Source organism: Mytilus galloprovincialis, chromosome 7 (genome assembly GCF_965363235.1).
Source record: "Mytilus galloprovincialis chromosome 7, xbMytGall1.hap1.1, whole genome shotgun sequence".
NCBI classification, from domain to species: Eukaryota; Metazoa; Mollusca; class Bivalvia; order Mytilida; family Mytilidae; genus Mytilus; species Mytilus galloprovincialis.
In genome coordinates, this window is record NC_134844.1 from 34,029,929 (window position 1) to 34,042,556 (window position 12,628).

The 12,628-nt window shown below is 31.1% G+C and overlaps 1 protein-coding gene across 49 annotated transcripts in view; it reads left to right on the forward strand.

Moving 5' to 3' along the window:
* LOC143082836 (uncharacterized) overlaps window positions 1–12,628 on the forward strand; it is an 83,550-nt gene that overhangs the window by 248 nt on the left and 70,674 nt on the right. For all 49 annotated transcript variants that reach the window (XM_076258793.1, XM_076258791.1, XM_076258779.1 and 46 more), the window contains exons 2-4: window positions 1,169–1,327; window positions 2,848–4,163; window positions 4,799–5,190. In XM_076258793.1, the coding sequence (XP_076114908.1) occupies window positions 1,202–1,327; window positions 2,848–4,163; window positions 4,799–5,190 (1,834 nt within the window). In that variant the 5' untranslated portion in view covers window positions 1,169–1,201. The remainder of the gene's footprint in view (window positions 1–1,168; window positions 1,328–2,847; window positions 4,164–4,798; window positions 5,191–12,628) is intronic.

Genomic DNA, 12,628 nt, shown 5'->3' on the forward strand with positions numbered 1-12,628 from the left:
ATTTTTGGAATTCGGAAAATCAAATGAAGTGACAGTTACCCCTTTATTCTTTAGTTGACTTCTTTTAGCTGTCATATGTTATCCCAATAGTTATGCAATTGGTTTAGGAATGAATTTGTCAGTGTCTGAAAAGTGATTGTCATAATAACGACAACGGGCACCTGTCACACGGTTTGGCTAATAACCGAAATAACCAGTAACACGTTTATTTGTTAATAACATTTGATTAGCATAATCTGGTTGTAGGTGTCATTTGGCAATTGCATTATCTGACTAATTTTGTAGATTTGTTTAAAGCCATTACTTAGTAATTACAGTGATAATTTTTGAAGTACCTCAATGATTATTGCATAATTTTAAACATTTAAAAGAAAAACATTATACACCATTTAAAAGTAAAAAAGGCGAAGTTTTGTTTATTGTCTTGAGTGGAGACTAAACTGATATTTGTCACCTATGTATTAATTACAGGTCATTATAATTAATTTTCTACAAGAAAATAAAAATTATAGAAAGTTTAATTCATATATTAATAATAATATTTATATGCAAAAGTTATATACAGATTATAGGGCAGAAGATGTAAAAATAAACAAACACCTGAATTACTTTGATGCTGTCCAATCAGATAAACTCTTTAACTCACATGTGTGAATGTGTAGATATCTATTGTCCACTCAATCAAGGACAATCAATACAGGACTAACCAGATCTTACCAGAGAGGGAGCATCTCAAAGTTATATCCCAACTTAGTTTATTTTTACACCTTCTACAGGAAGGAAAAAAAAAAATGCCCAATAAAATCCAAAAAAGATTTCATCTTTTTGATATGCAAAATACATTTAACTTTTATATGTCTAGTGGATGCTAGACCTTAAAACTTTTCAAACAGCACAGGTAAGTCTGCACACAGAGTAATTTTTGAGTTAAAAATTCGGCCATATTTGTCCATTTGTTATGATGAACCTTAAAAGGAAAACAAAAATCTATTGATTGAAAAGCAATCCTCCTTAAGACATACAGAAAAAATATGAACATTTTATTAAGTGAAAATCAATTTTTAAGTTAAAATGTATTCTTTGGAAGCCCTGTAAAAATTTAAAAGTTCAGTAGATGGAAATAGGAAATTACAGACCTAGATTATCTTGAATATAATTTATATTGCAGTTCAAAGAATTAAGAGTAGAAAATCTTGCCAAAATGAATTACCAGAAGGTTTATATGAACCAGATACATTCAAGCTCATTATTAGGTCAGTTAGCTCAGATGTGGAGGAGCCAGCTAGTATGTGATGCTTACATAAGGACAGGAACTGTCACCACAAAGGTATGTAGCCAAACAAATATATATTCTGTTTCAGTTAGGGATACCTTGTGCAGCAACAGCCCTATGTTTTAACATTATCAGAAACCAAGGGACAGAACCTAATGGCCTGAAATATAAAAATTAGGAGATGCAGTATGATTGCTGATGAGATAATGTTCAAATTACATGTATGCTTTCTATTGTCATTGGAACAATAAAAAGTGAATGAAATTCAATATTCAGATCCTGAAAAATTTGTAATGGATCAACTATTTCCAAACTGACTCAATGGTATTCTTAAGCATTCAAATTGAAATAGTGGCAAAGTTACATTATTTCACCATTTTATTGAATTTCTTTAATATTATTGCTGTATATTTTAAGAATAAGAAGATGTCACCAAATTATAACCAATTAAATGGGAATATTTCAAAATTAATTTCAACCTACGATAATTAATGTTTTATTTAAGTACATTAGATTCAACACTTATTAGAAATAGTAATATATTATATGCTTATTTTTGAACCTATTTGACCTAAAAAAAAATCTTTAGCCTAGGATCAATTATATTATTTTGCCTAACCAGATACACAAAAGATTTCCATTAGTTACCCATCAGACAAACAACTAAAGCTGATAAGATTTCCATCTTAATAGCAATTGGATTTGTTACTATAATTTTTCAGGGTACATGTTTTTGCAATGACTTACAACTGCTTCTCAGATTGATTAACTTTACTAATAAAACATATATATATATATAGGTTCAAAAATAGGTTCAAAAATAAGCATATAATATATTACTATTTCTAATATTACACCAAACAGTGTTAGAGTTAGATTTTATACTGACAAATTTTTGTCCGTCCCTCAGCGGGATTCGAACTCACACCTTTGATACACTACAGCACCAATCGCTTAGCCTCATGTCCAGCGCTCTAGACCACTCGACCACATCCGCTATATTAAAATATAACTTCAATAGTCGTAGTGTTACCTTGTCACGGAAGGTGAATCTAGAGATAGACATGAGACACGTGTTTTTTTAAGCGTGTGTAGATGTTATATTATTATTTTCATACACAATGTATTTATTATTTGTCAGCAATCTAACTCAACAATTTTTATATATCATATAGGATCATGATTCATTTCATTATACAGTCACTAGAAATAAGTATATTTTACAAACAAGTCGAAACAAGTGACAAACCATACAATATACATGTCCACTGGATCTAAGAGTGATATAGATACAAGGTTAATGCAAATATTTATATAAGTCTGAAAATTACACCAAACAGTGTTAGAGTTAGATTTTATACTGACAAATTTTTGTCCGTCCCTCAGCGGGATTCGAACTCACACCTTTGATATGTATATCTAAAATTCTATGTAAGAACATTATGACCTCACTATTAGTCTTACAGAGGACTTTGGTTATAATGATGAATTTATGTATATCAACAATATATCAACTCGTACTTTAAATTTTGTTTTTGTTTAAATGCTTACAAAAAGTTTTGATTTTTTTCTAGGCCCACCGGGTTGTGTTACTTGCAGCATGTCCAATGTTGCAATCCATGGAAAAAGCATCTATTGGTTCTCACCTGGAGGTAAGACTGACAGCAGACATCAAACAGGAAGCAGTCAACATGTTCTTACAGTACCTATATGAAGGTTTCATGTTGCTCACGGAAGAAAATTGTAAAGACGTTGAAAAAGTTGCAAGACTTTTACAAGTGGATAGTGTAATCAAATGTTGTGCAGACTTTTATAAGTGTTTAGAATCAAAAACAGGGAACAATATGTATTCCAATTCAAAGTACAAATATTCATCTTATGATATGTTAGAATTCCGCCATGTTAGAGCAACAGACCTGCAGAAGACAGTTCAAGATCGTCTAATGAAAAGAGCTTCAGAAATGGGTAGACCATTAAGCCCATCAAGTAAAAAACAAAGACTTTATAGAGCCTCAACACCCCCATCAGAATCATCACAGTCAAGCTTTAGCCAAAGAGCTGATGATACATTCAGCATGTCTCACAGTTATGGGTCTGGTCAACAAGAACCATGGGATAGAGTACCACGACCTGGAGCTAATGCTGCTTCAATGTCAAGAGGTCAAAGTCAAAGGTTTCAACAGCCAAGTGTCATTGATATTGTAGAAGACAGCATTGAACTAATTCATGTTGACCCAGGAGATGGCAGCAGTCACCAGCCACCATCACAAAAAGGTGTTGCTGTTTCCGTGGCTAGTCAGCTGGATAGTGGACCTCCAAATATTAGCATTGTTAGTGTAACGGGAAATACTGGACCTCCGCATGGTCCATCTCCAAGTCAAGGTCATTCACAGAGACAAACTAGTGGTCCTTCATATTCTTCACCACATGTTCCGTCATCATCGTCATATACACCACGCCATTCATCAGTCAGTTCATCGCCATCACAGTCAAAAGCATCAGATCGTGCCATCATCTCATTAACCGATCCACAAATATCACAGATAACCAGAGAAGTCACCCATCAGTTGCAACAACAAGAACATAGTGCCTCATCTTCCCGACCACCAGCATTACAGTTAGCCCCAGGCCTCACATCACCACATGAATCATTGTCACAACAAAGACCTCCTCATTTTCCCTTCACTGAAAGATTACAGCAGACTGCTAGCAAACCATCATTTGCTGCTGGCAGTGCCAGACAAGTAGGTGCACCACAGATGCCAAATCTTCACAGTGGTTCCTCCTCCACAGGTTCACCATCCACTTTACGACCAGATAGATCACCTTCATTAAGTGGTAGAAGTGATAGTATGGATAGACCTCCCAGTGTTGAGGCCAGCAAGGACAGGTATTGGTTTTATTATAAAATCTTCCAAAATTATAAATTGTTACATTGTTATATTGAAAAAAGGTCTTCTAGAATAGAATGTTGTGCATTCTTGTAAATGAATCTCTATTTCAATACCAAAGATATTTTAAAACAGAATTTGTATAACTTTGTCAAATAATTCCTTAACTGCACAAGAATATTTACTGCAAATTATGCTTTTAAGCAAGATTTAAACTTACATGTTTTCTTAAAAAGTTTCCATAATTTGACAAAACATTCTAAAGCTCATTGGTATGGTATAAATATTGCAGGAATCAAACAATACAAACAAAACAAAATGATATCTGAAATCAACATAAATTATGTTTTTCTTATCAAACATGCATTTCAAACAATTACTTGATGAACTGTCATTAGAGCTTCTTCAATTGAAAAATAATTCCTTTTGCAATTTAATACATATGTACTATTATGTGTTTATTTAACATGCCCTTTGCCATGTTTTCATATCTTCAAATTCATCAGGGTTAGGGATACTCAACTTTATATTGCTTTGAATTAGAATTTGTTTGAACATTTACAATGTTTTATTGTAGTTTTAACTTGTATAATGTTTTGTTGTAGTTTTGACTTTTAAAATGTTTTTATTGTAGTTCAAAACAAAAAAATGAAGATTCCTCAACAGCAAGTTCAGCAGATCTAATGGCAGACATAACAATAATCAAAGTAGAAACGGGAGACGAGACAATGTCCAAAGAACACAAGGACAGTGGTCAGCCTGGTCATTCCTCAGATGGTGTTATTCACTCTACAGATCATTCTGGTCTGTTGAGTGGGGATACGACTGGTGGTCTGGACATGCACGTAGATGCACCAGACGATGGCGGGACAATGACAATGCAAATACAACGGAATGACGACGGTATGGGACAGGAAGGTGATAGCGATATTGAGGAACTGGAAGCGACAGGAGATTGGCCACACGATAGTAACGATGATAGTAGTTTAAGCAACGATCCAAATAACCCACTTGGAGGCTTTAGAGGTAGGGATCAATTTTCTTTACTTCACAAGTCCAATGAAAGATATTGGTTTTTTGAAACATCTTGTTTTCAACTTGTCCTGTGAATTCAGTTTTTAGAAAATTCAATCAGAACCATGATGTTGGGTTGCTGTCTTAACACAAGACCCACCTCTTTCATTTATATTTTTTTTTTAACAAAATTGTGGTAATATGAGGGCTTCTAGTTCAATTTGATATTTTCTTATTTCCATCTTTGTGATTGATCATACATAGTTAGCACTTGAGGAAATATTTTGGCTTCATCCTAATTACCACAGTACAAGTTTGAAAACAAGATTGTGTGGGTCCCTTCCCAGTAAGACTTATGACTAAAGTGAATGACTAATGAGACAGTGGAATGAAATGCTTTTAAAGATGACCTTCACCTATACAAAATAAACTTGACTAAAGTGTTCTTATAGATATATTTGCAACCAGCAGTCAAGGTCTTGGAAAATTTTGAAATAGTAAAATTCCAAATGTTTCGTATAAGGCAATTAGACAACTGTACAGCCTTCAACAATGAGTAAACCTCATACTGTATTGTCGGCTTTAAAAAGTTGGGACATGAAATGTAATGTTACTAAAAGTTGGACAGGAAACTTTCTCAGACCACATGAAGACTGACAAATCAGACTGCATTTATTGCATTTGATACAAAAAATAAAAACCATTATGAACATGCTTCCCTGTTTTTAAAACCAAAATCTTTCATCCATTTTATAACTGTTCAAGAATGAATGAAGGCCTGAAGGGGTGTATACAGTCAAACTCGCTTTCATTTTCAACAGAATCATGATAGTTAAATATATTATTTTGATTTTTTGATCATGTAAATGTTCAAAGACTTATTCAAGTCATCAGATTTATTTGGAACTTCAAAACATTTGCTGTTGGTTTATGAGGCTAGTTTGACCTGTTTACAGTACAAGATTTGATAAATTATATGCTTTCCTTCATTTTTACTAGACAGTCTGTTAATTAATGCTTTTTACAGGAGATGGCTTCAACTTGAATAATTGCTTTAGCATATATAGGATGTATATACAAGTTTAAAGTTTGATATAAGTGTTAAATTGTAAATTTACAAAAGGTATATACACTTACAAACTTTAAGCTTGTACTGACTGCATGTTGTAAACACACAAAAAAAAAGCCCTTTGCCCATTTGTCTGGACCTATTGCGATAAGTACCTGTTATGAAGTATACAGAAGAATCTTGCACAAAAAAAGTGGTGAAAATTTCATTGTTTTAATAAGCCTAGTATATAACTAGTTTTATTGAAGTAAAGATATATAAGCTGACTACCACAGAATAGCACTATAATGCTAAAAGTGGCGTTAAAGGTCAATCAATCAGTCAAGTAAAACACTGATGTTACATTTAGAATGGCAAATATTATCAAAAGAGCAGTCATGATTTAAATTGAATGCATATTCCACTACGGCATCTTTGGCTCTCATTTGCTTTAATGGAAAGAAAATATAAAAGCAGGTATGAAATGCTTTGATTTGACATGAGATTCTTAAATACATGTATATTCAACAGTTGCACAGGAAAGGTATGCAATAATATATAAAAAAAATCTGCACTGTTGAGATGTTGAAAATCATTTAACATTGAAACGGACAATTTACATGTCCCACCCTGCCCACATAAGTGTTAGGGTTATGTATGATAGGTTTCAGATAGAACAGGCAACAAGACTGGAGATGGTGGACAAAATAAAAGGTATGTCATATAATATGCAAGATTAAACATCTTTGTTACACTTGTTGTCATGGACTTTTTAGGGGGCAATATTCATGATGTTTAATGGTATTTAAAATTTTTTTTTAATCCTTTTGGCTTAAAATTTTATTTTATCCAAAGAAATATTTTTTATAAGACATTTTAGAAATTTGGCCAAGTCTACCAGAAATAATTTCATCAATTCACATGCCTATGACTTTGATATATAGACAAAATACATTTAGTAAAAATATTTGCAACTAGATATAGTTCATGAACAAATGCATTGTCATGATTGTCCTTCCTTTAGTTTTAATGTGAAACTTTTTTCATTTTGTTAAATTTCAGTAATAAAATGGGTAAAAAATATCTTCAATCTTAAATTTGTGTAACTTGGAAATCCTGCATGTTATAGTCTATGAACATATTCTTAAATTGATAGATGTATGGGTTATTTTCTTGTAGTACTTTATTGTGTTTGTTGTAACAGATGTTATGTAGTTAGGTTTATATGCTAATTTAAGTTTTATAATTCATTGTATGTATATAAAAGGTATTTGTATGACCTTGATGAGATGCATATTATATACTTGTACAATGTACCAAAATGTTATGATTTGATTTGAGTAATTTTAAGTTTATTTGGTGTTTACATACATGCACATTACATTATATTTTGGAAATAAAACTATTGAGAGGGTATAATGAGCAAATGTATGTTAATTGAATTCAAAGACTGATATCAATATTCACAAGACATAAGTTTGTTTATAGTAATATTTGAATTTTAATTTAATAGTCACCTATATGTTGGCCTTTAAAATGCTTCAATAAAGGAAATAAAAAAATGGTTAAATAGCCTGAACTATCCAGTACTTAGATCTTGTATAAAGGTTTGAATATGAGCAAGTTTCCATAAAGATTCTACGCCCCAAGATTTGGATATAAAGATATTGGAGAGAGGAAGTTTAGTATTTGCCTTAGTTACATGTATTTGTTTTTTTTCCTGCTAAATTTTACCAACTAAAGAAAAACCTGCAAAACAGCTATTTCTTTCTAATTGACTTTTTCTCTTTTTGCTTGTTGAAGATGAAGTGATGAAATTATATCAGTACACATTTAGAATAAATTACATCAATTTAAAAGGATTGACAAATAATTTCTCTATGTGCAAGCCTCCCTTTTATTGATTTGATAAACATTATTGCCATTTGGGAATCTGTGACACTAGACCGGAGAATGTAACCGTCATGTTTTAACTGTTTTCTAGCAATATTGATAATATTGAAAATTGATGTACAAAATGTAATGTATGATGGTGTTTTAAGACAAACATACAAAACTGTTACTGTTACAAAAATGTATGTGTGCGTGTGATTTCATTTGATCCTTAAAATTAAATATATGTTTGATTATTACAAAAATTATTCAATAACTTCAGAATCACTGCTTCAAAAATAGCCAAAAACTTAATTTCTTGTAAAAAAATAGATTATTTACAATTACAAAAGGCAGTCATATACACATGTTTAAATCAGTTATTGCTTGTCTTTTCTTTTTTTTAAAACTGCAGATTTTGACTCTTAATTTTTGTTATTTTTTTTTCAAATTTTGAGTAAAAACTCAATATTATTAACATTCAGATTTTTTATGGGTCATATGTATGTAAATTGACTAAGGAAGAAATGAGTTTTTGATTAAATTGTATTACATAGTCACAAATAATTAGTGAAGTTGAACAGAAGCTTATGTTGGATATCCAAGGACAAGTTTTCCATAAACAAAGATAAAGATTACAATACAAATATGACATATGGCAGTAATTTTGGGAATAAATTACCACCAGATATGCTTGAGACCCAAAGTTAGTAATGCCACATGTACAAAACAAGAAAAAACTTAACACAGCATCAAAATTTATTAAATTGGTGACACCACCAATTGTATGTATAACTGAGAAAAATAAGATCATACATGTGCATTGTGAACTAAAAGCTAAAAACACACATTGGGATACACAAGTCATGCACCCATATAGAAATGGAGTTTGGGGAAACCTAATGGTGACTATTTTATGTGAATGGTTATTTTATTATATCTGGATTATTGGTAAACTCGCAAGATGATATTTTTGTAAAGTAGTTGTGATCATCAATTGAAATTAACAGGCATAATAAAAAGTAAAGTTTGGATAATATAGATGATATAAGTGTTTTTAACTTCCTGTGGTTCACAGGAAATGTTTGATTAATAAGTGTCATCCGGTATGCTCTAGATCAAAGTTGAATCGCAAATACTTCCCTTTATTAAAAAGTTGCCAATGAGAGGACTACCCATCAAAGATCAAATGATGTAGATCTGTGATAGATTGCCAATGAGACAACTATCCATCAAAGGACAACATATGTAGATGTGATAAGATTGCCAATGAGACAACTTTCCATCAAAGAAAAACATATGTAGATGTTAGTAAGCATCAGATCCAAAACATCTTGAATACAGAACAACAGTTGTAATCAACAAATGTCAGCTATACCTATTGGATTTTAAACCTGAAGTGGACTGTCCAGAAATACTGGTTTTAAGCTGAACAAAAGGAAGGATGATGCTGCGATTGGTAAAGAAGAGTACACAGAATTTATGTATGACAAATAAAAATTAAAAAAAATATAAAATGTTATATCTTTCTGTCATTATCCTATTAATGCCATTTCCCATATTCTAGTCTATTTGCAATGCAATTATACAGCATTGAAATTAACCAACTACCCATATGCATTGCCATTGTAGAAAAAGGAAAGTATTGCCTCTCCCTACTTGCAATTGCTTAAATGGAAGTACATTGTATAAGGTAGAACATCATTTATCAAGAAAATAGTACTTGTATGAAGGCAGAATATCCAGAGATGCAGGAGTGATAGAGTTAAAAAATGGATTTATTGTCTAGTCACATCATTCCTTACTTTGAAGTTGCAAAAGTGATCCCATATTTTTAGCCTATGGTCTCATCATTTCTTGATTTCAAGAAACTTTTTGATTTATTACTATGAAAGAGTGACACTAGATACCAAAGGGATATTTAAACTCATAAGTTTGAAGCACAAGTTTTAAGAATTGCCGAATCAGGTCCCCAGTTACACCCCTCACCTATTATACTTTAAAAGACTTAAAAGGTATTTGTGGAGAAGATCAGCACACTTGGCATCCAGAAGAAAGTATTTTTATGACATCTAAAGTCTGTTGACTGTGTCAAGCCATATAGTATGTTCCTGTATTCATCAAATAAAAAGACTTTACTGTTACAAAACATCAAGGTTATATTTCTTTTCTATAGTAATTCAAATATAATTGATTTGAAAAAAACTTTTTGGGATGAAATAACTAATTTATTAAAAATTTGATACTCAAAGAGCTTTTATTCATAACATTCTTTGATGAGTATATATTGAAAAGTGATTTTGATGTTTTGATGAATTGAATGTTAAAGTGTTCCAGCTAGTCTGAAATTAAGAGATGAAATAACTCTCTGTCCTTCATTTTGTCCTTTCTGTGAAATGAACTTGACAAGAATACAGATAGAAAATTTGTAAAATGTAAATGAAAGTGTTTTGAATGATAAGATAAAGTTAAAGAAACAGAAACAAATCTTCATCATGTTTATTTAGCCCTCTCCTTGAAATTCTAGCTGGATCACTTAATTGAATATGTGCATGTTTTTCTATAAATTTTTAGGTTTAAAGTTGGACCGAATACTGTATCCAAAAAGGTACGTATACAACTTGCTTGCTTGCCTTTTCATTACCATTCTTATTCCATGTCCTTTGGTCCTTGTACACAATTCCAGAAACTTTGCTCACATGTGAAGATGTTCAAAAGAAAACATACTTAATTTGCTTAAAGAGCATATTATGTATTCAATACTTTGCTGATTATTGATGTATTATGAAATGTGAGCTAGGTTATCTTGGTAAAACATGGTTACTTTATGCATAATAACATTTGAAATAAGATTTTAAGATACTGTTATTGAAGCCATCTCCTCGAGCAATCATGTCAGATTGGGTTGGAGGGAGGTGATTAAATGATATCTATAATGACATGATTTCTTGAACATAGTTTTTGTCACTAGAAATGTAAACTATGTAATGATAAATAAAAAAAAAAAGGTTTACCAAATAACTATATAGAATATCTTGACAGTTTGCAAATGGACAAATTAAGTTTCTGTGAAAAATAATTGAATGATATTTGAATAGACAAAAGTGCTGGATTGAATTTGTTTTCTTGTTGACTTGATTGAAAAGTTATGAAAATGATAAAGGATTTAAAGGTTTTTCAAAAGATCATTGTATTATAATAATTGGAATAGAAAATGTTTTTTGGGTTTTGTTGTTTTGACAAGGTTCATGGATTGACATTGTACTAGAAGACTTGAAGTGTTGTGTTTATGGCTTTCAACTTAGAAATGCTGGATGTTTATTACTTTACGAAATGAAACAGTTATATAAACTGCAAATATGTCCAATTTTTTTTGAATTTTATTGAACGTTTTTGTCAAACTAACTGGATACACTCCTTTTGGCAGCATTGAGATAAATCCCAATTTATTTGAATTTAGAATATTGGTTAATTTGCATGTATTTTATTCAAAAGCTAAAAGCATGTTGAAAGTACTTTTGAAATTTAAAAAAAATTGATATTAGTTTCTTAGTTTGAAAGTAATGATCTTGTACATTGTTACATGAAAATTTAATCAGGAAAAGAGACGATGTAAAGTAACCACTGAACTATACAGTGGTGGAAACTTTTTATTCCTTGTATCTTAGAATAACAACACTTTTCTGGAATTGAGAATTGGATGTTATCGAGGTCAAACAATAATCAGTGACCATTCAGTAAAATGTTTAACGCATAGAGGGGCTATAGCACTGTGAAATAGTTGTGTGTTATAATTTGTATGTTTAAATGTGCGTTATAATTTGTATGTTTAAATGCATAACAAGATCTGATCATAGTTCTAATGTTTATCACCTGGACATGAGCATTCAGTTTCCTAAAATTTATATTCAAAATAAATGCAGTCTATACGCAAATCTTTGTTTTTGTAATGGAGTTATAATTCTATAACTATTGACATTGCATAAAATCAAGTGTAAAGGAAAATTAAACTGTCAATATGTAAAGTCATTAAAAATGTGACTGATTTGAAAATGAAAAGGTATGAAACTATGAATAAAAAGATCTGGTTTTTTTTAAATTCACCTAAACTTAGCAATATATCATTGCTCTTGAGCATGTTGAGTGTTATGTAGATTTAAATAATGATTACTGAACAACAAATATTCCAATTTAGTGTATGCAAAGATAGTTTCTCATTCAGGTTCAAGTTTTTGAATTGAAATTCTTTTGTGACTGGCTGGATGTATTTGCCTGAAAATTTGACATTTCTAATGATGATCTTTATTTTAATATAAGGTTTTCCTATATGCCAAGGCTCTTCTATTCCTTTTTGCCATGGAATTGTTGCTTTCTGCTTGATCTTAATATGATCATTGGACTACTACTTCAGTTGACCTTTTCAAGATTTCTCAATATTTTCAAAGACGTATATGTTTCATTCAGCTGACTACATTGTCAGTGTGGAAGTATTGAAGAAGAATATAGAAAATAAGTTGAAAGAGATATAAT